The following is a 27,486-nucleotide window of genomic DNA, read 5'->3' as shown; positions in this document are numbered from 1 at the left end:
AGAGAACTGAATGCTGGGAGAAAGAAGGCAGGCAGAGAGAGAGATAGCCACCATGGAGTTGCCAGAGTTAGACATGCTGAATCTTTCCCCGTAAGCCACGACCTCATGGTGATACAGATTATTAGAAATGAGTTAAATCAAGAAGTGAGAGTTGGCCAATAAGAGACTAGAAATAATGGTCCAGGCAGTGATTTAATTAATACAGATTTCTGTGTGATTATTTCGGGGGTTAAGCTAGCCAGGCGGCGGGACACAGCCTGTCAATCCTCATACAACACAGAAGTTGATGCAGAGGTCATGAGGGAATACTACTTACCAGCTTGCTCCTCATGATTTTCTCAGCCTGTTTTCATATAGCACTATGGATGCCATGGCTTATAGTGAGCTAGGCCCTTCTATAGCAACTATGTAGTTGCTTCACGGAAAATATTGGTTTCCTCAATTTCTTTTTGTTGTCGTTGTTGTTTGTTTGTTTGTTTGTTTTTTCAAGGCAGGGTTTCTCAGTTTAGCAGCCTTGACTCTTCTGGGCTTTGTAGACCAGGCAGGCCTCAAACTCAGAGACCCGCCTGCCTCTCCCTCCCGCGTGCTGGGATTAAAGGCGTGTGCCACGAGCACCAGTCTTCCTCAATGTCTTGCCTCCCACTGATTTTCTGAACTTGCTGGTCATTGGGCAGCAAAATGTATCACAAATGGCTTTTGACAAATTCAGACTTTCTATTTGCTGACTTCTTGAGTATATATACTATCTGCCTCCAACCAAGCATTTAAAAAACGTAATTTCTCAGCGGTCTACATAGTATTGCAGAGAACACACCAGAGAGAAGGTCTTGAACTATAGAGTCACAAGTTCCATTAAAATGAGGAGCCACAGGTGCAGGCACACAGCCATCACCTCGCAGTCCCAACTTACATGCCATAACCAAGTCCCTTGGAGCAAGATGAGACTCGACCGCAGCAGCTCCAGAGTTATGTTATTCTTTGTGAGGACCTCCATGAAGGAAACCACGCTTGTCAAAACAGTGACAAGAGCCAGGATCTTGTGCAAAAAAATGTCCACTACAACCCGGCCATGAGTGTGGTTGAACATGATAAAAGCTGACAGAGGGAAGAAAACAGTTTGTCATACAATGGAACCAAGAGCTGTTCACAGTTTGTTTCTTCTTCTCTCTGCCCACTGCCATGACTGTTTCTTCAAAATTGAACGTTGCAATGATAAGCATCCTTTCCCCTCCTGTAACATTTATTTTTTCCTTTACCACTTCCCAGCATCCTCAAGCAACTATAAGTTAGAGAATTCTCTATACAGAATGATGAATGAGAAACTAATGGGCTGGGGAACTATGAACTGTACAGCTATACGGATAAATGAGCTGAAGTCTCACATCAGGACATTAGTCCCCTGGGAGATATAAATACATACATAAACCATAACCTTGGACTTTTTTAATTAAAGTTTTTTCATTTTACATACCAACCTCATTACCCCTCCCTCTCCTTCTCCTGCTTCCCCTTCTCCCCCCTTCCCACCCTCCATCTACTTTTCAGAGAGGGTAAGTCCTTCCTTGGGGAGTCAACAAAGTCTGGACCTTAATACACACAGCAATATTATCTGGAATTCCTCAAGAAGTTTTAAATACATGCACTGTATCATTCTATGAATAGATTACAAATTCTTTGAAACATTTTCCTGTAACATGAGGGGGCTGGCTTGATGGGGTTTCTGTCCTGCCCGGTACCCCAACAAGCCAGCAAGCCCCAAGAAAAATCAATCACACAGGGATCTCTATAAGTTATAAAGCTGATTGGCCCATTAGGTCAGGCTTCTTGTTAACTCTTATAACTTATATTAACCCATTATTCTCATCTATGTTAGCCATAATGGCTCCGTACCTTTCTCAGCTGGGCAAGTTACATGCTGCCTCTTCAGTGATCTGCGCAGGAGTGGCTGAGGAACCTTTCTTCTCCCTAGCCTTATCCTATTCTCATTACTCTGCCTCTACTTCCTGTCTGGTTGACCCGCCTATACTTCCTGCCTGGCCAATCAGCGTTTTATTAAAATACATGATTGACAGAATACAGATAATTCTCCCGCACCATTTTCCTTTAAAGAGGAATTTTCCTTTAAAGAGGAAAATACATTCATGAAATGTACAATGTAGTAACATTTGAGAGAACAGGACCATGCTGTTGGTTGTTGGTACTCGTCTTTTATCTGGTTCTCTTTCTCAAAGAGTAGCAGGCAGGTTCTTTCAACAGACATGGAAGGCAAGAGGAAGAGATAGGAAGTGACTATCTTCTGGTTATTTTTGGATTTGCATAATTAATGTATATCATATGTGTATAATAAATGAAGACAAGTCACTAAGCACTTGCTTTCTTTTCCCCTACATTAAGATGGGAAACCAAATGAACAGAATGTTCAGTTTATCATTGAACTCTCCAAATTTGTACCACATTCTTTAATATTTAATTTTAATTAAATGTATGTGTCGTTGGGCGGTGGGTGTGCATATGTGACTGCATATATCTGTAGGGTCTAGAAGAGGGGCTACAGGAAGTTGCTCCTAACTGCTGACCTCTCTCTGTAGCCCCAACAACCTCATTTTTAAATATGGCTAAATATTCAAGATGTTACTTATTACATACTAGCAGAGTTTTACTTTTTGGATATTTTTAAAGAGTCAGTAGATGATAGAAAATATCTTGATGTTAATACATGAGTCTTTAAGACAGAAGGTGAAACATGAATGAATACATTGAATGGTTTTGATGGTCTAAGTCTATTAAATAAATTAGTAGGGAAGGAAAATCTTTGATATTCTGACACCCAAATATCTCACTGTGGCTGGGATAGAAATGATCTCATCAATCAAGGCTATACCATAATATCAAGGGTACCTTCTAAAAAGTTACCTAGATGTCTAATGGTTGAGAACAGCCCAGAAGAAAAAAAAGTGCTGATACTTACCCTGTACCAGGAAAGCATTCGACAATGCCAACTTGGTTAGGGAGATTGGAAAAGAACTAATGATAGAGCTTAAGATTCTGGTCACACCCAGGAGCCCAAAGAAGATGTATATGACTGTGTGGTGCAAGCGCAGGACCCGCATCAACTGACTCTCTGAGACAGGAGCATATATTTGTAGGCTGATGGCGCCTGTAAGAGAACACAGCACAGTACAAACAGCCTTCTCCATCAGTTCTAGGGTGTGCTAACAAGTGTTAAAATGTATTATCCTCTATGAAAACAGTTCTTCAATACTAGTCGTTTTGGTTCAAGTACCCAATACAATTTAGTGAAATCTCAAAAGATTAGGTTGTTGACATTTAAGAAATCAACCTGAGAGCAGCTGACTCTTTGATTTCTAGATATTACATCACTAACATAAAGTCATTGCTCTCAATAAAATACTTCTAAAGTTTCAGCTTTCCATAATTAATGAATATAATCTAAATAACCCTAACCCTGAGATAACTGGTCCAGCCTGATGGACACAGCATGCAGATTAGTCAGCTCCATAAACTGTTTAATGTTGTTAGTGATGCTGCCTTATTTGTTACTCTATAGAAATTGACAGAGAAATGCCTCTCTTTGAAAAGAACCAGTCTATAATTTGAAGGTCATAACAAAGACCTATTCATTAATAAAGCATGAAAAATCCTAATGGGAAAATTAAATAGTTTACCTGTTATAATGGCAAATTGTCTAGTCTAAACGTCTTCTCTGATTCAGAAAGTTAAGAAGGGAATGAGTGAATAATGAGGCCCTCCTTAGCTATGATTTCTCTTCCAAACTTCTCAGCACTGATGTATTACTAAAGTCTTCCTACCATCAGAGGGACTTTTGATAGAGCGGAACAACTGATTTGAGATTATTTCACTCATTCCAACTAATTTTATAAAAGAAAGTCACCAATATGGGGTGGGTAAATTCAATTATATGACTAATTCATTAAAGAATGGCCTTTGAGTAAACATCAACAATCACCTCTCTAGATGTAGCCCTGCCCAAGACAGATGTGGACACTGGACAGAACTTTACCCAGTATGCCACAGCCATGTGGCGATACACAGATTAATGAAGATGGGTTAGTTTAAGATATAAGAGCTATCTAGAGGCCCGAGGCAATGACCTCCACAGGAGCAGGTACAAGGGAACAATCACCTAGGGAGAAGGCCTGAGCCAGACACCTCTGTGGGACCAGGTACCAGTTAGGGACCTCTGAAGGAGCAGGCCCAAGCCAGGGACATTTGAAGGACCAGGCCTGGGTCAGCTACCTCAACCAGAGCAGGCCCGAAGTAGCAACCTCCACAGGAGCATTCTTGAGCCAGTAACCTCCCCTGGAGCAGGCCCTAGGAAAAGACCTCCACAGAAGCAGGTACAAGGAAGCTGCCACTAAAAGAGCAGACCCAAGCCAGAGACTTCTGTAGGTCCAGATGCCAGTCAGGAAAATCTGAGGGAGCAGGGGCAGGCCAGAGACCTCCGCAAAACCAGGCCCAAGCTAGGGACTTCTATAGGAGCAGGCCCGAATTAGCAACCTTTGCCAGAGCAGGCCCAAGGCAGTGATCTCAGCGGGAGCAACCCTAAGAAAGCAATCTGCATTGGAGCAGGCCTAAATGACCCCCAGTATTGCAGAATAACCCCTGGGAGTGCTGAGTGACCTCAAGGAACACTGAGTGACCTCCAAGGTGACAGGAACTGTGGCCCTGACTGTATCATGAGGAGCAACCATTTGAGTCTTGGATCCACTGGTACCTAGAAGACTGATCACCAGAGAAACAGCCCCAACTATAGCAATCAGAGGAAAGATGCATAGACAAGGTAAGAACACACTCACCACCACAAAGAGCAATATGACACCAATAGAATCTAGTGGTCCTACAACAACAACACTTGAACAATCAAATATAGATGAAGCAGAAGAAAACAACCTAAAAAAAACTTTAAGAGGATGTTTGAGGCCCTTAAAGAGGAAATGAAAAATTTCCTCAAAGAAAAAAAACAAACAAAAAATTGGAAAAAAAATCAACAAATTCCTTAAAGAAAACCAAAAAAAAGCAATCAAACAGATGAAAGAAACCACTCAAGACTTGAAAACCAAACGAGAGACAATAAAGAAAACACAAACTGAGGAAATCATAGAAATGGAAATTATGAAGAAATTATCAGGAATCCCAAATGTAAGCATAAACATCAGACTATAAGAGATGGAAGAGAGAATCTCAAGTGCTGAAGATACAATAGAGGAAATAGAATCATTGGTCAAAAAACATTAAATCTAACAAAAGCTTAACACAAAATATCCAGGAAATATGGAACACCATGAAAAGATGAAACACAAGAATAGTAGGGATAGAAGAAGGAGAAGAAGCCCAACTCAAAAGCACAGGAAATGTATTCAATAAAATCATAGCAGAAAACTTTCCCAACCAAAATAAAGATATGCATATGAAGACACAAGAAGCTTATAGAACACCAAATAGACTGGATCAAAAAATGTCCCCGTGCAACATAATAATCAAAGCACTAAACATACAGAATAAAGAAAGAATATTAAGAGCAGAAAAAGAAAAAAACCAAGTAACATATAAAGGTAGAGCTATCAGAATTACACCTGGCTTCTCAATAGAAACAATGAAAGTCAAAAGGTCCTGGTCAAGCATTATGTATGTCAAGCATTAAGAGACCATGGATGTCAGCCCAGATTACCATACCCAGTAAAATTTGCAATCACTATAGATGGATGAAACAAGATACTCCATAACAGAACAGGATTTAACCAATACTTAGCCACAAACCCAGCCCTACACAAAGTACTAGAAGGAAAACTCCAACCCAAGGAAGTTGGATACATCCACAAAAACAGACAATAGATGATCTCACAGCAGAAAATGCCAAAGAAGGGAAAAACACTTACAATAACATCACCAACAATGAAAACTAAAATAACAAGAGCTATCAACCAATGGTCATTAATATCCCTTAGTATCAATGGACTCAACTCACCTATAAAAAAACACAGGCTAACAGATTGGAAATGCAAACAGAATTCGTCCTTCTACTGCATACAAGAAACACACCTCAACCTCAAAGACAGACATCACCTCAGAGTAAAGGGTTGGGAAAATTTTTTTCAATCAAATGGACCTAAGAAACAAGCTGGTGTAGCTATCCTACTAGCTAACAAAATAGACTTCAAATTAAAATCAATCAAAAGAGACAAAGAAGGACATTTCATATAAGTCATAGAAAAAAAAAACCATGAAGAGGAAATCTCAATATTGAACATCTAGGCCTCAAATACAAAACACCGTCATATATAAAAGAGACACTTCTAAAGCTTAAATCACACATTGAACCTCACATACTAATAGTGGGAGACTTCAACACCCCACTTTCACCACTGAATAGATCTGTCAGAAAGAAAATTAACAGAAAAATAAGGGAACTAACAGATATTATGACTCAACTGGACTTAACTGACATCAATAGAATATTCCATCCAATCATAAAGCAATATACCGTATTATTAGCACCTCATGAAATCTTCCCAAAAATTGACTACATACTAGGTAACAAAGAAAACCTCAACAGATACAAAAAATTGGAATAACCCCATGTACCTTATTGGATCACCATAGATTAAAATTAGAATTCAACAGCAACACTAATTACAGAAAGCCCACAAACTCATGGAAATTAAACGATGTTCACCTGAATCATCAATGGGTCAAAGAAGAAATAAAGGAAGAAATTAAAGACTTTCTAAAATTCAATAAGAATGACCATACAACATACCCAAATTTATGGGACACAATGAAAACAGTGTTAAGAGGACAATTCATAGCACTAAATGCCTACATGAAGAATCTGGAAAAATCCCACAGTAGTAGGTTAACAGAACATTTGAAAACTCTAGAACAAAAAGAAGTAAACTCACCCAGGAGGACTAGATGGCAGGAAATAATCATACTGAGAACTGAAATCAACAAAATAGAAACAAAGAAAACAATACAAAGAATCAATGAAACAAAGAGTTGGTTCTTTGAGAAAATCAACAAAATAGACAAATCTATTCAAACCAACCAAAAGGCAGAGAGGCTATCCAAATAAACAAAATCAGAAACAAAAGGGGGAACATAACAGACGTGAAGTAAATCCAGAAAATCATTAGTTCATATTTGGAAAACCTGTACTCCATAAAACTAGAAAACTTAAAGGAAATGAATAATTTTCTGGATAAATGTCACTTATCAAAATTAAATCAAGACCAGAGAAGTAAATTAAATAGACCTATAACTGCTAAAGAAATAGAAACAGTCATCAAAAGTACCCCAACCCAAAAAAAAGCCCAGGACCAGAGGGTTTCAGGTCAGAATTCTACAAGATTTCAAAGAAGAACTAATACCAATACTGCTCAAATTGTTCCACACAATAGAAACAGAAGGAACATTGCCAAACTCTTTTTATGAAGCGGCAATTACCCTGATACCTAAACCACACATAAGCATTACTAAGAAAGAGAATTCTAGACCAATCTTCCTCATGAACATTGATGCAAAAATTCTAAATGCAAATCTGGTGAACCAAATCCAAGAACTCATCAGAAAAATCATCTACCATGATCAAGTTTGCTTCATTCCAGAGATGCAGAGATGGTTCAACATATGAAAATATGTCAACATAATCCACCATATAAACAAACTGAAAAAAATAACACACATGATCATTTCATTAGATGCTGAAAAAGCCTTTGACAAAATACAACATTCCTTTATGATAAAGGCCTTAGAAAGAGCAGGGATACAAGGAACTTGCCTAAACATAATAAAAGGCAATATACAGCAAGCCAACAGCCAACATCAAACTAAATGGAGAGAAACTCAAAGCAATCCCACTAAAATCAGAAACAAGACAAGGTTGTCTACTCTCTCCATATCTATTTAATACAGTACTTGAGGTCCTACCTAGAGCAACAAGACAACAAAAGAAGATCAAGAAGAGACAAATTGGAAAAGAAAAGTCAAACTCTCACTATTAGCTGATGATATGATAGTTTACATTACAGACTCCCAAAATTCTACCAAGAAACTTATACAACTCATAAACAACTTCAGTAATGTAGCACTATGCAAGATTAATTCAAGAAAAATCTGTAGCCCTTCTTTACACAGATGTTAAATGGACTGAGATAGAAATCAGAGAAACATCATCCTTCACAATAGCCACAAATAACACAAAATGTCTTGGAGTAACTCTAACTAAACAAGTGGAAGACTTGTATGACAAGAACTTTAAATCTTTCAAGAAAGAAATTGAAGAAGACATCAGAAAATGGAAAGATCTTTCATGCTCTTGGGTAGGTAGAATTAACGTAGTAAAAATGAAAATCTTACCAAAAGCAGTCTACAGATTCAATGCAATGCCCATCAAAATTCAAGTAAAATTCTTCACAGATCTCAAAAGAGCAATATTCAACTTCATATGGAAAAACAAAAGACCCAGGATAGTCAAAACAATCCTGTACAATAAAGAAACTTCTGGAGGCATCACAATCTGTGACTTCAAACTCTACTACAGAACTTAAGAGCTTAAAACAGCCTGGTATTGGTATAAGAACAGACAGGAGGACCAATGGAACTGAATCGAAGACCCAGATATCAGTCCACACACCTACAATGCCTGATTTTCAATAAAAAGCAATAAATATAAAACTGGAAAAAGAAGGCATATTCAACAAATGGTGCTGGCATAAATGGATATCAATATGTAGAAGAATGAAAATAGATCCATATCTATTGTCATGCACAAAACTAAACTCCAAATGGATCAAAGACCTCAACATAAAATCAACCAGACTGAACCTCATAAAAGAGAAAGTGGGAAGTACACTTGAACACATTGGCACAGTAGACCACTTCCTAAATTTAACCCTAGTAGCACAGACACTGAGAACAATAAATAATAAATAGAACCTCCTGAAACTGAGAAGCTTCTGTAAAGCAAAGTACACAGTCAACAAGACAAAACAGCAGCCTACAGAAAGGGAAAAGATCCTCACAACATTGGACAGAGGGCTGATCTCCAAAATATACAAAGAACTCAAGAAACTGGTCATTAAAAGAACAAATAATCCAATTAAAAATGGGGTACAGCTCTAAACAGAGAACTCTCAATAGAGGAATCTCAAATGGCTGAAAGACACTTGAAGAAAAGGCTCAACATCTTTAGCCATCAGAGAAATGCAAATCAAAACTTCTCGGAGATTCCATCTTCCATCTGTAAGTATGGCCACGATCAAAAACACTGATGACAACTTATGCTGGAGAGGAAGTGGGATAAAGGAAACACTCCTCCATTGCTAGTGGGAATGGAAATTTGTTCAGCTGCTATGGATTTCAGTATGGCAAATTTCTCAGAAAATTAGGAAACAAGCTACCTCAAGACCCAACAATACCACTTTTGGGTATATATCCAAAGGATGCTCAATCGTACCACAAAGACATGTGCTTAACTATGTTCATAGCAACATTGTTTGTCATAGCCAGAAACTGGAAACAGCCTAAATGCCCCTTGACTGAATAATGAATAAGAAAAAAGTAGTACACAGTTACACAATGGAGTACTATACAGCAGAAAAAATAATGGCATCTTGAGTTTTGTAGGCAAAAAGGTGGATCTAAAAAACATCATATTGAGTAAAGTATTCAGACCCAGAAAGACAATTATTATATATACTCACTAACAAGTGTTTTTTAAGCATAAAGAAAAAAATCAGCCTACAATTCACAATCTCAGAGAACCTAGACAACAATGAGGACCCTAAGAGAGACACACATGGATCTAATGTACATGGGAAGTAGAAAAAGACAAGATCTTCTGAGCAAATTGGGAGCACAGGGACCATGGGAGAAGGGGAGTGGAGAGAAATATATAGCTCAATAAAACAATAAAAAATAAAGAACAATAAAATAAAAAACCAATCATCTTTCTAATAAAGTACATAAGATTAAAATTATAATTTGAATATATACAAAGGGGTATTTTGCAAACAAAATTATCTTTAGTACTTTATTTTCTATTAAATATTCTTTATACACATGGAAATATGCACACAAAAAGAAAACGGAACTCTGAAGTTAGAAGCACTCACCGAATAAAACCATGCCAGTTAGTATAATTCCATCCAAAAGTTCTGCTCGATTGATCCATGCTTTAGATTGAAGGTAAGTCTGTTTATGTTTTTTGCAGATATACTTCAGAATATTCACTGAATTCCACCAAAGACTCAAAAAAATCAAGAAAGATCCTGGGAGGGCATGACCTTGGAAATCCCCTGGGATCTACAGAAATAAGAATAAGCAGCAGATAATAATAGCATTTCTGGAATCTCTCATCTCCATACAGAAGTTTATCTTGTTTTGACCATGAATTTACAATAGATCTCACTATAATAGCAATAACACCTATAAGAATTAAAATTTCCAGTCATTAAACACCAAATATTAGGTACCAAGCCAACTGTTTCACACGCCTAATTTTTGATGCCCAAGCATGAAGGAAGAAGGATTACCATTTTAAAATGAGGCATAGATTTAGAGAATTTAAATGAGTTGTCCAGATCTCAAGACAATGAAGAATTTCACTATAGTTCTCAGTCAAGGATAGGAGCCAAGGGATTTTGCCCATAGTTCATCCATAGTTCATCGGCGTATCTATTGATATTTCAATTACTCAGATCTTATTTATGCTGCCCTTTAGAAGAAAGACAGTCACACAGCAAACTACCTGTTATTCTGGTTCTTTCCACCCTCTTCTGCCAAGTTCCCTAAGCCATGGTTGTAGGAGCTATGTTGCGGATGTAGACACTGGAGGTGGGTACTCCACAATCCACTGGCCTTTATGTTTGTACCCAGTTGTGGTTTTCTGTAACTGTCTTCATTTATTGTAAAGAGAAGAGTCTTTGGCGAGAAGTAGTAACTACACTTATCTACGGTTTGAAAGTCAAGATTTAGCAAACATTAAGGAATTTTGCTAGTCTAGCAAAGTGGCGGTAGTAGATTCTCTTCTAAGATTCACAACCTCACTAGTCCTGGGAAGCTTCTGTATTTCTGTTGAGTGGGCCTTAAAATCCACTTAGACAGCTGTTGTTTACCACCACATGTGAGCGTCACTATTACACCTTTCTGGGTATCTCGTCATGCCAGTCATTGCTGTGGTTCATAGATGTCACAGCTGAGTAGGACTACTAATTAATCCCCTCCCTTGACAACTTGCGAAGAGCACTTTCTGGCTCGATGGAAATTAGACTGCAGTAATACTTTCAGGGTTAGACCCAGCTGGAACCAACCAAGTCCTCTGTGCTAAGTCTGTGATGTCTTTATCTTAACAGAAGCTTCTCTTAAACCTCTAAGAGGCATCCAAGGGCAACAGCAATAGCCTAGATCGTTCTGGTGATTGGTACACATGCGTGCGTGTGTGCATTCATGTGTGTGCATTGTATACAGACACATTTATATTTATTGTACACTTTTAGGTTAATATAAAATATGATTCCTTGAGACTCTATCAAACTATCTTGGTGTTATTTGTCCATTCTCCCTCCCTTTTCTGTACTGCACCCCGTTTTCCTTCCCAGTTAGGGCCCCGGGCTGTTTCTCCACTTACTGTTTCTTATTACCTATATCCTGCTTTCCCCCTCTCAATAGCCCCCACCATGATCCCTTTCTACTCTTCTGATTTCTGTTGTTCCCACGTGTTATATACTAACATCAGAAATGTTGGAGCTAGGAATTGCAGATAAGGGAAGAGAACATTCAATATCTATCTTTCTGGGTCTGGGTTACCTCACTCAATATGATATTTTCTAAGTATACCCATTATTCCGCAAATTTCATAATACTATTCTATAATGTATATATGTACCATATGTTCATTATTCATCTGTTAAAGGACAATTCAGCTGTTTCCATTTCCTAGCTAAGACTGCCTATGAACCCTGCTGAGCAAGTATCTGTGGAATAGGGTATGGGCATATGTCAAGGAGTGGTATATCTACGCCATATGCAAGCGATTTCTGGGCCTCTCATTGGCCTCTCTCTGGGCAAACCCATCTGATAGTCTAGAACACTGATACTCAAAGTAAGATAATCATTCTGGTATTTAAAAACAAATAAACTCCAAACCTATGGCTTTATTGGAAAAGCAGAAGCTCATGTCCTACAACAGACCTATAGGCTCTGAGTCCTTATTTGACCCAAATCAACACATGATTCCTATCACAACAACAGCAGAAGACAGAATTCCACAGAAGCGCTACTATTGGGACCAGATAATTCTCTGATGGGGTGGGATGAGTAGCTACTGCCCAGAGCACAGTAGTATGTTTACAGCATTGACATCTACCTGCCAGACACTGGTAGCATGTACCCACCCTCTCCTCTAGTCTGACAACCAACACTCTCTATAGGCTGATAAATGTTTCTTGGGGGGAGTCAATCTTATCCTTTTATAAATTGGCAAATGATGGCCTAAAAGACCGTTTAATCTTTGAAAATGTTGGTTTTTTAAAATCAAAATACTACTTTTTTTCAGAAAAATTAAAATGTGACCAATTCAGTTGTTAAGTATTTTATGATTATGTACATTTTTTTTCAAATATTTATTCCAGCTTATATAAAAAGAAATGTTGCAATTTATATTTACAAAAAATGTCCACAATCCACTAGGAGCCTCAGGCTCAACAAGGACCTGAATCTGTGATGGACATAGAAGTCGCCTCCTCCCCACAGTCAACCAGGATCTCGCCTGGAACCAGAGGAGAGATGTAAGGCAATCACTCTGCACCAAACGGAATTAGAAAAAGCCCAGGTATAATGGATGCCAGTGCTCCCGGGTGACCAGGTAAGGGAGACTGGAAAACCTCGGAGAGGGGAAAGGAAGGCTGGAAAATCACGTTTGGTCTCTGGGAGACACTTTAAATAGCTTGCGGGAGTGGTCTGGAGCTTCTCTGGGGAGGGGTCATCGTTTTGCAGGCTTTCTCAGAGGTGGAGTCTGGACTGAGGCAACTCCCAGAGGAGGGGACTTGGCATGGAACTTTTCACACAAACATTGGAGGTGGAGTCTGGACTGAGGCAACGCCCAGGGGAGGGGCCTGGGATGGAACTTTCCACCCAAACATCCGTCAGCACTACCTTGCCTAGCTCATCCCAAGCAGCCTACAACAAGGAGTGGGGCCAAGTCTCTTGTTCTTGGGCCCTCAGATCCAGGTATCTTTGAAATGTTCTGCCACAAATAGGACATTTAAGGGTGTGTTTTTTGGTGTGTCAACCATGCCTGGGTAGATGGCCCCACACCCATGTGTATAAAGAAGCTCAACGTGATCTCAGTAGGTAATTTAAGAACAGGGTGGAGATGGGGGAGGGGAAGAGGCAGAGATAGACATGGAGAGAGAAACAGAAAGAACAAAAGTCTGGATGTGATAGGGGTTTGAGGGCTTGATCTGAGAGGAACTAAAGGGAGGAGTATGGGGTAAACACGACCAATATACATTGTATGCATATATGAAGTAATCAAAGAGTTAATAAAAATATTGCTATATTTTTTGAAAACATTCAGAAGAAACCTGCCAATAACTGAGCCACAATCAGATATTCTGATTCAGTAACCAGGGTGGAGCCAGGAGTCATCCTGTTTAAATGCCTCTTAGAAGACATTTGAGAGCCCAGAATTAGGAATCAAATTATTTGTATTCAAGGACAGCTTTATCATTGCACACTTGGTCCAGAATACATATTTAAGCTGCCTCCCCTCATTCAAAAAAATTATGAACAATGATATTAATAAGAGTCTCCTGTAAGGCCAGGATAAGAAGCATACAAACATGCCCTTGCCGAATAGCAGTCACTGCCTGAAGTCAAGGCTGTGCCGGTCTCAGAAATCACAAAACTCTCCAGAGCTTTTATCGAGCTATATGTTTTTCTCAGCTCCCCTAGAACAAACTTTTTAAAGATTGCCAAGGCAGGGAGGATAGGAATAAAAATTTAAAACACCCTGCAGATTCACAGGTTCCAAATCAGTGTGGCAGGCAGAAAGCTGCGTGTTCTATTCTTCAACACCAACGAGTATTGGGATCCACTGAAGAGCCCATATAAATGCAAACAAATACAACCTAAATATTCTGCTTCAGTAGTAAAGGTGGACCTAGGATCCTAGGACCTAGTTCAAATCCCTCCTAGAAGACATTTGAGAGCCAAGCTTCTTGAATCAGATTCTTCACATGAAAGGGCAGCTCCACCATTGTGCACTCGATCCAGAACACATATTTAAGTTCCCGTAAGGCTGAGAATAGAAGACATAGAAACATACCTTTGTCGTAAAAAAGTCGCTGCCTAAAGTCACATCTGTTTCTGTCTTAAAAGTCACAAAGCTCTCCAGAGTAGCACCTCATTCTGCCTGATGAAGGAACTAGGGGATTTCTGTGTGACCAGGTTAGGAAGCAAAGGATTGGGAGACACTGAACAGACTCTCCTCTGCCCCGTGTCATGGGCACAGGCTCTAGAAGTGCTCAGTTCAGTGTGCCAAGGAAGGGTAGTATTAGGACAAGAGCTCCAATTCTCACAGTAAGAATATATAATCGGAAGACTAAAATTCAGCTGCCAGGGGGAAAGATTTGATAAGCTATGTCAAATAAGCAATGGTCAAGGCTTTGCTGCCCTCTAGAGAAATTGTTCTCAGCCTGGCCATGTAGATGAAGCAGCTGAGGAGCCATGTGCAAACTTCTGGAGTGTCATAAAATACACATGTGATATCTAATCCTCACCTGTGACTTATTAAATCAGAATCTATGGATGAGGCCTAGGACTGATTTCTCTCTCTCTCTCTCTCTCTCTCTCTCTCTCTCTCTCTCTCTCTCTCTCTCTCGGAACTAAAACTAAAAAAGCCCACCAACTTCTGTCTTTAGGGTATAATCATTTTCTCCTCAGATAATGCACGTATAGATCTCAGTGAAGTGGTTGATATAACACAGCATCTGAGAACTGTTCATTGCTTTTGCTATTGATTTTTGAGGCACATAGAATGGGAAAAGTATCTTTCTAAACTCTCAGATACTAATTCTTTTATGCCTCCCTTGTAAGTTTGCTTGACCCTACCATTTATACTGACAAATGAAGAAAGTGAGAATAGATATGGGTGGAACCAACCAGATTCTCAATTTTATCAACATGTCTTACACGCACTAATTAATTTAATCATGCTAATCATTACCCCTTATTTAAAGATAATAATAAAGAACCAAGTGTCATGGGGTTTATAATACAGCTTGCAATTGTGTTGTAATAAAATCAAGTGTCAATCATAAATCTCTCTAAAATGAATAACACACAAAATTAAATTTAATGAACATCACCTATCCACCAGTTACATAATGTGCTCTCAGTTCTATGAGATTGAACCCCACCCCAGTTTTATATTTTACATGACTGTTTTCAGGCTAAGTAGCTTGCTCAGGTCAAACAGCTCATAACAGGCAAGGCTCAGACCCTAACTCTCCATCTCCATCTCTCCACCATTATTGTGTTTCTTTCTCTCTACACTTTTCCCATTCTATGTGACTCAAAAATCAATAGCAATAGCCATAGCAAAAGCGATCAATAGTTCTCAGACACTGTGTTATATCAACCACTTCACTGAGATTATACGTGCATTGTCTGAGGAGAAACCAATTACACCGAAAAACGGAAGTTGGCTTTTTAGTTTGGGGCCTATCAATAGCTATGGTATGCTGTGAGAATGTCAGTAGGAGAGCTAGAAGCGAAAACTTGAAAAGAGCCCCAGATGGCTCAAACACACATTTTGATAGGTCTGGGTCTTTTTTTTTTTTTTTGAGAGGACAATTTTATTTTTTTTTCTTTCCATCTTTCCAAAGGCTTGCTTACTGTTAATTTTCAGGAAGAGAGCTATTATCACTAATCTATATGTAGAGTCTCTGCTTACTGAGTCTTACAAAGCACCTGAAAAAAATACACAGGGGACACTGCCTCATGTTTTGTGGATTGTAATGTCAGCATGAGCAGGGACACTTGCCTTCCATAACAATAACACCGTCTCCCAATGTTCCCGGGTTGTCCAAGGCATGGGCCACTAATTTCCAAACACCCTGGCAAAGAGTCACAACAAGACACACTGTGATTGCCTGGGAACTAATATCTTGTGAGTAATAGATAATAATCCTTTTGTAATCGATTAACTTAGCAGGCCCACATACCCAAAAGCTAAGAATGTCATCAGACATCATCTTAGGCTCACAGAAAAACTGCCCCCAGCTTGCTGAACCTTTTCTCTAATGTACCCACCGATGTACCCTAGACTTGCCTCAATTTGTGACATCCATTGTTCTGTGAAACTTCATGACGCTGCTTTCAGGTTGAAACATCACATTTTGGATGACCTAAATCTGTGACCTGGGCCACAGTCCCTCATACACGCTCAAGAATAAACTGTGTCCTTTACTCCTCGGAGGTGAGAACTGTTTCTTTCGATATTAGTTGGGGGCCAAGACTGATTGGCTATTTAGTTTGGAGCCAGGAAGAAACAGCTAATGACATCTGTGGCCATCGGCTCATCCCTCAAGTAGCAGGTTCAGCTCCTGCCATTGGCTATCTAACTTCCCAAGCACTTACAAGGAGTCTGGAGATCACAGGCTCTTACTGAAAGGCCAGCTCTGGCTTACTTTGAATCTGACAGTGAAGAACAGAACTTAAAAATGAGTTGCTAGGCTCTCAGAGATTTGCCACCTTTGCACTTGAACCTGCCTGCCCTGACAGACCAGGCATTCTGAGGACATATGAGGTGTCATTTCCCATTATCTTATCTCATTCTCAGGTGTGTCAACAATCTCTTATCTTGGCTTTAGGCTGGCCTTCTTTAAATTGTTTACAGGGTTTATTCTTCAACCCAGAAGGAATATTGCCTCTTAAAGGAGATTCCTTCTTACCTGATCTTCATATGGAAAAATACCCACTCTCACTTTAGGAAGAGTTCCTGAAGGCTTGTCGTATCATTCGTGAAGGGTGTAGTTGACACTGCCCATGAAATTTGTCTCAGCAGAAGCTGGCGTATGGCTATCCATATGTCTCAGTGGTACAGGGAAGGAGACTGCCAGTTATGGAACTTTCCTAGTTTCCTTCTGCCTAGCATCTGCTATCATTAAAACACCTGTAACAACCCTCGCCTTCTGTATTCTTTGCTACTGTTGCATAAGAAAAACACGGTGCAAAAGCAGGAGCGAAAAGGACTGGGTATGCTAGTTAGCAATAACAAGAAGGCTTTGTGTGTATCTGCCCGTGGTGGCTCAAGGAAACAATAGCCAGCCATTTGTCTGAATCAAATGAGTCATCGGTTAGAATCAGCTCAGGACTGATCTTTCCTAATGCGCCCAGTTCCACACTCACGTCCACAGGAAGGCTGGGTCCACGGGCAGGTTAGCCCTGCTTGCAGTCAGGATCGGCAGAATCCTGAGTGGTGGCCACACCTGAGGAAGTTTTCCGTTTTTTTTTTTTTTTTCCTCAGTCCTTGTGCTCACTTGTGGTCTTCTCTGAAGCCATTCTGATCTACCTTAATTTCAAGTTCTCTATTTCCTTGCTGACTACTTGGAACAAAATAGACACTCAGACACCAGATATTCTTGAGGAACAAACCCCAACCTACCTTCCTCCCCCCACCCCCATGGTAACACCCCAAAGGTATCTCTTCAGTTTGAGGTGCTGCTGCACAAAGTTGTGCCTGGGAGCAACTCCTCAGGACCAAGCCTGTGACATCTTTCTATTGCCAGACCAACAAGGAAGTGATCATGGGCCCTGAAATCTACAGAAGGTAGAAGCAAACTCTATTGTAAAGAAATCACAGCTGGTTCCGAAGGGTTTACTTACAACAACAAATAGAGCTAGGTGGTGGTGGCAGTGCACACCTTTAATCCCAGCACTCCAGAGGGGAAGCAGGCAGATCTCTGGGAGTTCGAGGTCAACCTGTTCTACAGAGCAAGTTCCAGGACAGGCTCCACAGCTACACAGAGAAACCTTGTCTTGAAACCCCCAACAAGCAAACAAACACAGCCCAAAGACAGATAGATGGCAGCGTAAAGATGAGTAGAAAGACGGGAAGCTGAGGCGCTTGGATCAAGTCTCTGCAGATGATACACAATTTCTTTACTTGTGATTATTCCACACCCTTCCTAGGGCAAGTTCCCCAGGAATCCACAGCTACTTTTCTATTTGTTCACTGCCAGATTCTAAGCTCTTAGAACTACACCTGATAAAAGTTTCAGTTTGGAAGTGGCAAACACATGGATAAATAGATGGAACAAAAAGGCAGGTTAAAAATTTAGAGCCAGTGGCATGACTTTACGTACACAACAGCTATCAGAATCCTGAAGGTCCAAAGAGGTGAAGGCCACCAACGTCAAGTGAAATACAAGCCAGCACTAAAAATACCTATTTTCGGCCCACTGAGCTAGATCCAACATTAAAGGAAAGGTATTTCCCCAGAGTCATGGTCATTAGAGTGCTCTCAGCTTTGTCCCAGCCATCTGCAATGCACGATAAGCTGTCTCGGTGGTCACTTGCTGTTGCAAATATCAAATGTGATGGCCTGTTTCCCCCATATTAGAAAAGGGGACCATTCTCTATGGAGAAATACGTTCCCCCATATTAGAAAAGGGGACCATTCTCTATGGAGAAATACGTTTCTCGGTGCCGCCGTGAGAGAGGAGGGGAAGGGCCTTGGTCCTGCCTAAAAAAGGATGTGATGGGGCAGACTTAATTGACTTCCCAGGGAAGGCTTACTGTCTCTGAAGAATAGATGGGGGATGGGGTGGGGGGAGGGAAGGTAGGGGAAGCAGGAGGAGAGGAGGGAGGGAGAACTGGGATGTAAAAAATGAGCAAGCAAACAAATAAATAACTGGTTAGAAATAAGACAAGTTAAGAATATATATATAAAAGAAAAGGTGACCAGAAAAAAGGCTGACAGACTCTAGACAACCATTTTTCATCTTATCACATTTTCCCACACAACTGGCACAACACTGGACTCTCTGGAGACAAAATCTCATAGCGTCCTCACCACCCTGGAGACCTGACATCACATCCACACCCCCATCACAAACAAGAACCCTGAAGTGCAAAGAAAGTAAATGATTTGTACAACATCTCAAATGCCCAGTAAAGTCTAGAATCAAATTAAGTCTGCTTGAATCAAACATTCTTGATCTTTCCAAGGTAGTAAACCAGTAGTTACTGTAGTAAACCAGTAGTTACTGCAGTAAACCAGTAGTTACTGTAGTAAACCAGTAGTTACTGTAGTAAACCAGTAGTTACTGTAGTAAACCAGTAGTTACTGCAGAACTGGACTGGACGTACCGCAGTCAGCATGGATTTGAAGCCATTCTGAGCTACATGGTGAGACAGACTCATACGATGAAACCCAAAAAGGTTTATTCTGAAATGGTAAGCTAACCTTGAAGTGTCTCTGCCCAGTGGGATCTTCTGAGTTATTCATCTTGCTGTGTTTCAGTATATTTCTCTCTTTAAAGTTGAGGCTGGGCCAATAACAAAGAGGCTGCTAAAAATTGGTCCTTTTTTCTCAAGTAAAGCTGAAAATTTTCTAAAAAAAATAATAAATAGGCTGACATTTAACACATCACATTCAGTTTTACTCATATACAAATGCTTATTGCAAGAGCGACTAGGGAGACAATACAAAACTGTACAGAAAACTTACCGCAATTTTCCCCTTGTTCTAATCGCCCGTGAGTCGTGAGGACGGAAGACGTGGAGCTTAAGGACTAGCTCCTCATTGCTGGCGGGGGGACCACTTACACTGGGAAGTCTGTTATCCTTGCAGCATCCCAGAGACGACACTGGCATCTCCCAGAAACATGCTCCTTCCTGGGCTTATAGCGTTAAATCTACCACACCTACAGAAACCTGGCCCATGACAACCTGCAATTAGTGTCATCAGACGGAGAAAAATAATGGCCAGCTCGTCAGTTAAGCTCCCAGCTACTTGTCTGTTTTTGTGAAAGTGTTCCTGCATTGTTAGCAGGCGCTTCTCCTATACGAAGTGTGTAGTAAGTGTAGTAAGGACTCCTAACTGTAGGAAGGACCCTTATTTATTTTCATTCTCACCAAATGTCTTCGGTGCAATTGTTCATTCAGCTGTCCAGTGTGGAAACATGTAACTAGAACGTCTCTGTGTAGGGTTAGGCACACCCATGACTCTGCTTCCTTCGGGGCCAGTCTTCTAAGGCTAACAGTTGACATTCACTCAGCCACTCACGAAAGAAAGTAGATAAGACTCCAAATTGTACCCATCCAATGGCCTAACCATAATAAAGATTAAGAAAACTCAAGAGTGAACATCCACAGTCACTGTTGCCAGTTTCATCATCTGAAACTCCTAAGCACACACTATTTATTTCCTTTCTGCTTAAGACAGAAACCATGCGAGGTGAAGGGAAATACGGATACGAAATGTGCAGTTGGATGTCTTATGACAAAAACATGAAGTAAAGCAATGATATTTAGAAAATTATTACAAAGGGTAGAAGTAACAGATGTTAAAGAGTTGAGTTGCTCTCCTAACTATAATCTTCAGCTTTGTTCTGGGCCAAGAATGGTACCAAAATTTAGCCTATGGGGGAACTGCTTTCTTTTAAATCATGTATTGGGTTTAATTGGTGTAATTGAAAACTCAGGGTGCACAGTGTGATCACATATTCCCCAACATCCAAATCTTTTGAATAAAAATTTCCTGAAACTAAAATGTGAGACTTGTTGTCATAGTTATCACAATTAGCAAACAAAAACAATGAAAGCTCAGATCACTGTGATAGGGCAAGAGACTCGTTGCTGCAGAAGTGCACAGTGGTGAGATGGAGGGAAAGCCAGGATGCATCCACACAAGAGCCTCTCTAGACAGTAAGCTCTAGATATCCAAGCCAAACCAACCAGGAAACCATTGTACCCAGATCTGTGTTTGCACTCAGTTCATTAAGTAATTAATAAACAATGGTAGACATGTTCCCTACCAAGGAATTTTCAGTAGTAATAACAACATCAGCTACCAACATTTTATTGTCTAATCTCAAGGGCCTCTTGCATCCTCTTAGCCCACAAAGGACATACGCCTAGCAAAGGAAGTGAACTGCCCAAAATTAATTGTAAGTCGTGAAGAGAGAACAGGCTGACAGAGGAGCAGTACATTATACCTGTAAAGCAGACCTTTGCCTGAGACTTGGTTTTAGGCCTGACATCTTATTTGTTTTGAAACTAGTGAAAGGCTCCCATTACTGGAAAGATGCTAGTGGAAGTGCTTTCCCTGCTTGATCTAATAGCTGAGAAAACAAAGTGTAGCTCTTTGTCTCAGTCATTAGGCATTCTCTAGTTGAATCTGTTTTCACTCAAAACCTGACAGCTTTCCCTTAGCACTGGGGAAAGCTATTAGGCAAAGGAGGAAATGGAACAGGTGGATACATAGGTTGGGCAGGATAATTCCCTGGACTTCTAGGTTGGCATAAACATCTGATTTGATTGAAAATGCAGTGCAAGGCCATTAGAAGGATTAAGTAGGGGATGTGGTGACTCTATGTTATCGAAACTTTCCTCTGAATGATTTGTGCACATTTTTAAGGTTAGAGCTTTGTTAATCTTGTTGATTTTCTCAAAGAACCAACACCAACTCTTCGTTTCATTGACTCTTTGATTTTGGTTCTCTTTGATTGATTTCGACCCTGAGTTTCTATTTTTTTCCATTTTTTCTTTTTCTTTTTTCTTCCCATCTACTCTTTTGGAGTGTTAGTTATTCTTGTTTTGTAATCATTAACAGAAGAAAGATATTGAAACCATTATGATTAACCCAATTAAAACTGTATGAATCCTTTATTAACTGGACCAAGAGCAGGCTTATGCCTCAGAGTTTCTTGGTACCTAAGCTCAGGGGTACAGAATATTTAATGGCAAAACTCTCAAAGATCACAACTCACATCAAAGTTGCAAGAGGGTCAGAGTAACCTTGAAATGTTCATTCTTGGCAGAGCATAGCAATTATTTCAGCTATCACATGACAATTCTTTCTTACTTCCATTTTTCAGTGTGGTTAATCCGCCTGGATTATGGTTAAAACAATGGAAATCGACAGACTGTGTAGATGCAGAAAAGATGGTGGCAGGGGTTGAAGTGGCAGCCAAAGTGGTCATGACAGAGTCCAAAATGGAGGAGAGCTGCCTGCCCAACGTGCCAAGCAGCAAAGGAGCTCCAGGCCTGAAGAGTGAAGGAGAATGGTTTACTCAGAATAAGAGGAAGGTGAAAAACATTAAAAAAAAAAGAGAGAGACCTGTTAGGAAGAGTTCATGATCATCAGTCAATGAAAGGAAAACCTAGGAAACTTCTCTATCCCAGGTTACTAGTGATTTTTTGGCCTAAACTTTATCTTATGATCTTACATGGAAAGATCTATACTCACCAAGAATTAGTCTTGGCTATTGGGTAACTCCTTAAAATCCTAATGGGTATCTACCAGAAGCACAGGTATTTACCAAATAATCTTTTTATCACAAATTAAAATAATGGACAAAATAAAGGGTACATAGGTTTTATTTTTTTGTTGTTTTCATAAACAAAGATGAAATATATTTGATGAATATAGGGACAAGTAAGGATATATAACATTTGTATCCAAACAGAAGTGAGAACTACGGAGTTTATACAATGTATAACTATCTGTGCATTGTTTATAAAAGTACTGGGAAATTATTAATAATATAGAATTTTTGGTCAAGTAATTTTTATGTAGAGTGGAGTATGCAAAGAAATATTCTCTCTAGGAGCAGTGGAGAGACTTGGTAGGAGAGGCTCCATTTCAGTCCTGTATGAAGGGTCTAGATATTGCTTGTTGTTATTCTTTTATACTCCAGGGTTCATGCATATTACATAGGTTTTATTACTCAGTTACTCTGGTGAATTCTAAGGGTAGACTGAGTCTTGTCCCAGCATGGCTTAAGTACAAAATGATACACAGACAATTACATGAAAATGGCTTTCAAGAACACACATGATTTCGGAGGAGCTAATCTGGATTGGCTCCCCCGAAATCAAGAATCCACTGTTTGGGATTATAACACCCCAGCAGGGACTGGTAAACAGAGAATGACGATAGAGTTTCAACATATTACATTAAGAAACATTTTAACGGTAATAACACCAAGATTTCTCAAGAAAGGAAAGAACAAGCCCCACCCTATTTATCAAACAATTAAGGCATTCAAACAATTCAACAATCTTAATCCTCATTAAATCAAAGGGATAAGCTCTTCTATGCCAACATTTCATTAGTCACTCAGAACTTGACATCTGTTTAAAGCTTCAGAGGTTTCATATGAGACTTCAGAACACATAGACCCAGCAGTCATATACTTCCTTCTCAATAATCAATAACCAAATATGAAAAAATACAAAAGACAATGGACAAAAAGAGAGAAACATGTCAAATAATTGTGTTTGTTCTTGTAGGCTCCATTGAATGAACCTGTCCACCAAAAGACCCTTTAGAGATAAAAGCAGAGGCTAGGCCTGCTTCAAATGCAAAGGCTAGGTTACTGAGCATATAAGTGCATCAAAGGACACCTTCCATCAACCATCACCTGCAGCCATGTCTGATTTTCAAGGATTCAGAAACCAAGCTTTGCAAGGTGAATTTTCTCTACTTTCAGAAAAGGAAGAGGGTAATCCCCAACAAGATAATCTTATAGGACAGAGCTTCCCCCATGAAAATAACAGGCAGAAAGAAAAGCAAAAAGACAGCCCACAGGTAGTTAGAGATAAAAATCCTTCTACTTTGTCTTACTAAGTATAATATGTTTTAATGAAATTGTGTCATGTGTATCCATGAAAATCGTTTTCATGTAATTGTGTATCATTTTGACTACATACATGATGTGAGATTCCTCTCTGTATGCTGTGAATACCATTGGTTAATAAAGAAACTGTCTTGGGCCTGTGATAGGGTAGAGTAGAGCTGGGTGATGAAAACTAACCTGAATGAGGGAAGAAAGGGGGCGGAGTCAAGAAGAAGCCATGTCTGCTGGAGACAGATGCTGGAACTTTGTCCAGTAAGCCACAGCCACATGGCAATACACAGATTAATGGAGATGGGTTTATTTAAGATATGAGTTAGCCAGAAATACACTTAAGATATTGACCAAACAGTATTGCAAATAATATGGTTTCTGTGTGACTATTTTGGGGCTGAGCAGCCAGGAACAAACAAGCAGCCTCTTACTACAAACTGATGCTCCAACGTGGTCTACTATATCCACATAAAACCTGAGAACGCTTGAAAAGTAACTCTAAACACACACAAAAAAAACCAAAGTTTAGCTGCCCTTTTTTTTTTCAGCTGGTGGCATACTGCAGCTCCTTTAAGAGAGGTCGTCCTGATTCAGTGGTAGTAGCAAAAAAAATGTGCAGGTTTCAAAGAAATCTTCCTGGGCCATGCTGCCATACAGAGTTTGTACTAAACTCTGACTCTTTCAGAAGATCCGGCTATGGAGCATTTAAATGGGTTCTGTGAGCAGAGTGCTACAACTTGCTTAATGGCAACATAGACCCACTGTGTGCCTGAAAACGGGGTTATGAGCATGACTCACACTAAACAGACCTCCACCCTGCCATGTTGGACTAGGCAGAGCCAAAAGGCAAAGCAGCCTTAGAGTGCACTTAGCATTTTAAGAAATACTCCTGGACAGAAAAGAATTACAGATATAAAATAGGACAGATTCAGACATAAAAGAACTCTAAACGAGTCACAGTGTTAGATAAATGTACATAGACTTGGGAAAGAAAAGAAAAGGAGTATAGAGAGTTATAAAAAGAAGTGTAAATGGATTTTAATAAATAAAGCAGTCTTTAAAGAGGCAGAGTATAGTCATAAATTAAAGGAGTAAAGATAATAAAATAATATTAAAAAGTAACAGTAAAAACAAATAAGCACATAAAGATGAAATATACACAGATAGTCTGGATTATGTATATTATTGTGTTTCCTTGAACTTTTTGACTGTGAAGTAGCTAAGTAACTAATGTATATACTTTAAAGGTATCTTGTCTTGAAAATTTGGGTCAAGAATATGTTGCTTTGGAAAAGAAATTCTTCTTTTGTTTCCACAGAAGATGAGAACCTGTGGATTGCTTCCAGACTAATGTGACTTGATGGACCAAGACCCCCCGAAAAGGTCACCATGAACTCTCCCCAAAAATACTTCAACAAAAAGCAGGAAACAGTTTGGAGAGAACTACGCCCAAATTTCCAAATATTGTTTATAAATATTTGTTTACATTTAAAAGAAGATATGATATAGATATGAATACTCTTCATTGGTATGGATCTTGGTCTTTTAATACAAATTTAAGGTCAATTTTGTTATATATATATATATATATATATATATATATATATATATATTTCTGCTCTTGATTAAGGTATTGGGTTTGTGCAGCTCATCTAAAAGTGTAATATATAATTAAGAAATTCAGGTTAATAGATAATCATCTGTAATAGTCAAGCTTGTGGTCATGTTAATTAGGTTTTCTAGATGGATAGATATGTATTTCAGATGGATAGGCATTCTTCAAACTTTTCAAATACTATAAAATATGGCATTTAAAATGTTTTTAAAACTTAGGACTTTTCATGACAGTGAGACACATCTGCTCCTGCCAGCACCAAGCTACTTCAAGAAGAAGATGGGCACTGAAGAGGCTCCTTACGGTGTTGGTTAGCAATTTGGGTAAGAAACTGCTCTTGCCTTGTCTGCTTGATGCTATGCTGCATGAACTGGACATGCAGGACCCACAGAGAAATGACTGATGAACTTACCTAAAGGTGATATGGTCCTTCAGAGTTTCTTCTTCATGAAAGAGTCTGCCAGACATTCTGCAGGACACAGAAGAAAGTAACTGACAAACTGGCAATATAAGCAGAACTGTCTTTGAAATTTCCTGCTTTGTGGAAAATTCTGAATGTTATGGCCCTATAGGCTGAAGATGGGTACTTCAAAGATACAGAAGAACTTTGGGTGACAGTCCAGGCAGCAAGATGTCTCTGTCAATTCTAGAGTTTTGGAAATTACTTACAATGCACTTCCTGTTTACTTAGGTAATAGTATATCCTTCTGGAGTCTGATGGAGTTGAAGGAGAAATAGTTATAGTTATAGTCTTACTTAGATATAATAAAAGATAAAGCAAATATAAATATTGTAACTGTAATTCTTTTCTTATACCTGTTTTGTTGTATGTAATTTTTCTATGTTAAAGTTAAAACCTTTCTTCTTATTTAAACAGAAAAGGGGAAGTGACGTGGGATTCCCCTCTGTATGCTGTGAATACCACTGGTTAATAAAAAAACTATCTTAGGCCTGTGGTAGGGTAGAGTAGAGCTGGGCAGTGAAAACTGAATGCTGAAAGAAAGGAGGTAGACTCAAGGAGAAGTCATGTAGCCTCACTGGAGACAGAAGCTGGAACTTTACCCACATGGTGATACACAGATTAATAGAGATGGGCTAGTTTAAGATGTGAGTTATCCAGAAATACACTTAAGATATTGGCCAAACAGTATTGCAAATAATGTGGTTTCTGTGTGATTATTTTGAGGCTGAGCAGACAGGAACAAACAAACAGCTTATTACTACACGTACATTTTGAGAATTTTTTGAAATAGATTCTAGATGAAAAATAAAATAATATTTTACTTTATTTTTAATAGTCAAGAATAAGAAAATTTCAAGGATATGAGATAATTTATTTTAATCAAAATGCCTCTAGGCATTATACATTTAAAAAATTTTTATGAGACTAGTTTCTGATTTATTTTGCAGGAATGTTCTTCATATATGACTAACAAATAGAGGTTTTGCTAAGACCATGATAGAAGTGAAATGATGAGTTATGTGTGATTGTTGTGGTCTTCATCTTAAATTTTCTCTCCACAATAGAAATTACAGAAAATACAATTACAATAAGCAGCTGACATTCTAAATATGGATAATATTTCTCTTCATATAAATGGGAAGGGGTCTATGTTATTGTTTTATGAACAAAAGAGATGACTAGTATCCTCCAATTACAGGATAAATTTGAGCTTGAAATTACAACATTGAAGCATGAGAAGTGTTGCTGGTGCTGTCCGCTTCCAAAATAACAGGTTTTTCAAGGTTCTTATTTTTGGAACATGGCCCAAGAATGAAATCCTGTGAGGAGAATTCTGAGTGCCCGTGAGAAAACTCCAAGACACCAAGAGAAGAGTCTTGTGACTTCAGTTTCCTCAAAACATGGACTTGTTCTTGAAATGTGTTTTTGGGCTTCTCTCAGGTATAGTGTGTAGGAGTGAGATTACTAAAGCTTACTCAGCATTGCTCGCTGCCTTTATTCAATTA

General features: G+C 39.2%; 1 protein-coding gene across 1 annotated transcript in view; it reads right to left on the bottom strand.

Moving 5' to 3' along the window:
* Window positions 1-19,932, bottom strand: part of LOC146895671 (transmembrane protein 45A-like) — a 32,442-nt gene extending 12,510 nt beyond the window's left edge. Inside the window, exons 1-5 of the mRNA XM_085685646.2 lie at window positions 19,778-19,932; window positions 19,514-19,660; window positions 10,155-10,344; window positions 2,969-3,157; window positions 911-1,095 (exon numbers count right to left, since the gene is read on the bottom strand). Of these exons, the coding sequence (XP_085541772.2) occupies window positions 911-1,095; window positions 2,969-3,157; window positions 10,155-10,344; window positions 19,514-19,555 (606 nt within the window). The 5' untranslated portion in view covers window positions 19,556-19,660; window positions 19,778-19,932. The remainder of the gene's footprint in view (window positions 1-910; window positions 1,096-2,968; window positions 3,158-10,154; window positions 10,345-19,513; window positions 19,661-19,777) is intronic.
* Between the last annotated feature and the right edge of the window lie 7,554 nt (window positions 19,933-27,486).

The sequence above is a fragment of the Myodes glareolus genome, chromosome 2 (assembly GCF_982192425.1).
Source record: "Myodes glareolus chromosome 2, mMyoGla1.1, whole genome shotgun sequence".
Lineage (NCBI taxonomy): Eukaryota > Metazoa > Chordata > Mammalia > Rodentia > Cricetidae > Myodes > Myodes glareolus.
The sequence above is the reverse complement of the archived record's forward strand: the minus strand, read 5'-3'. Positions and strand labels throughout refer to the sequence as shown.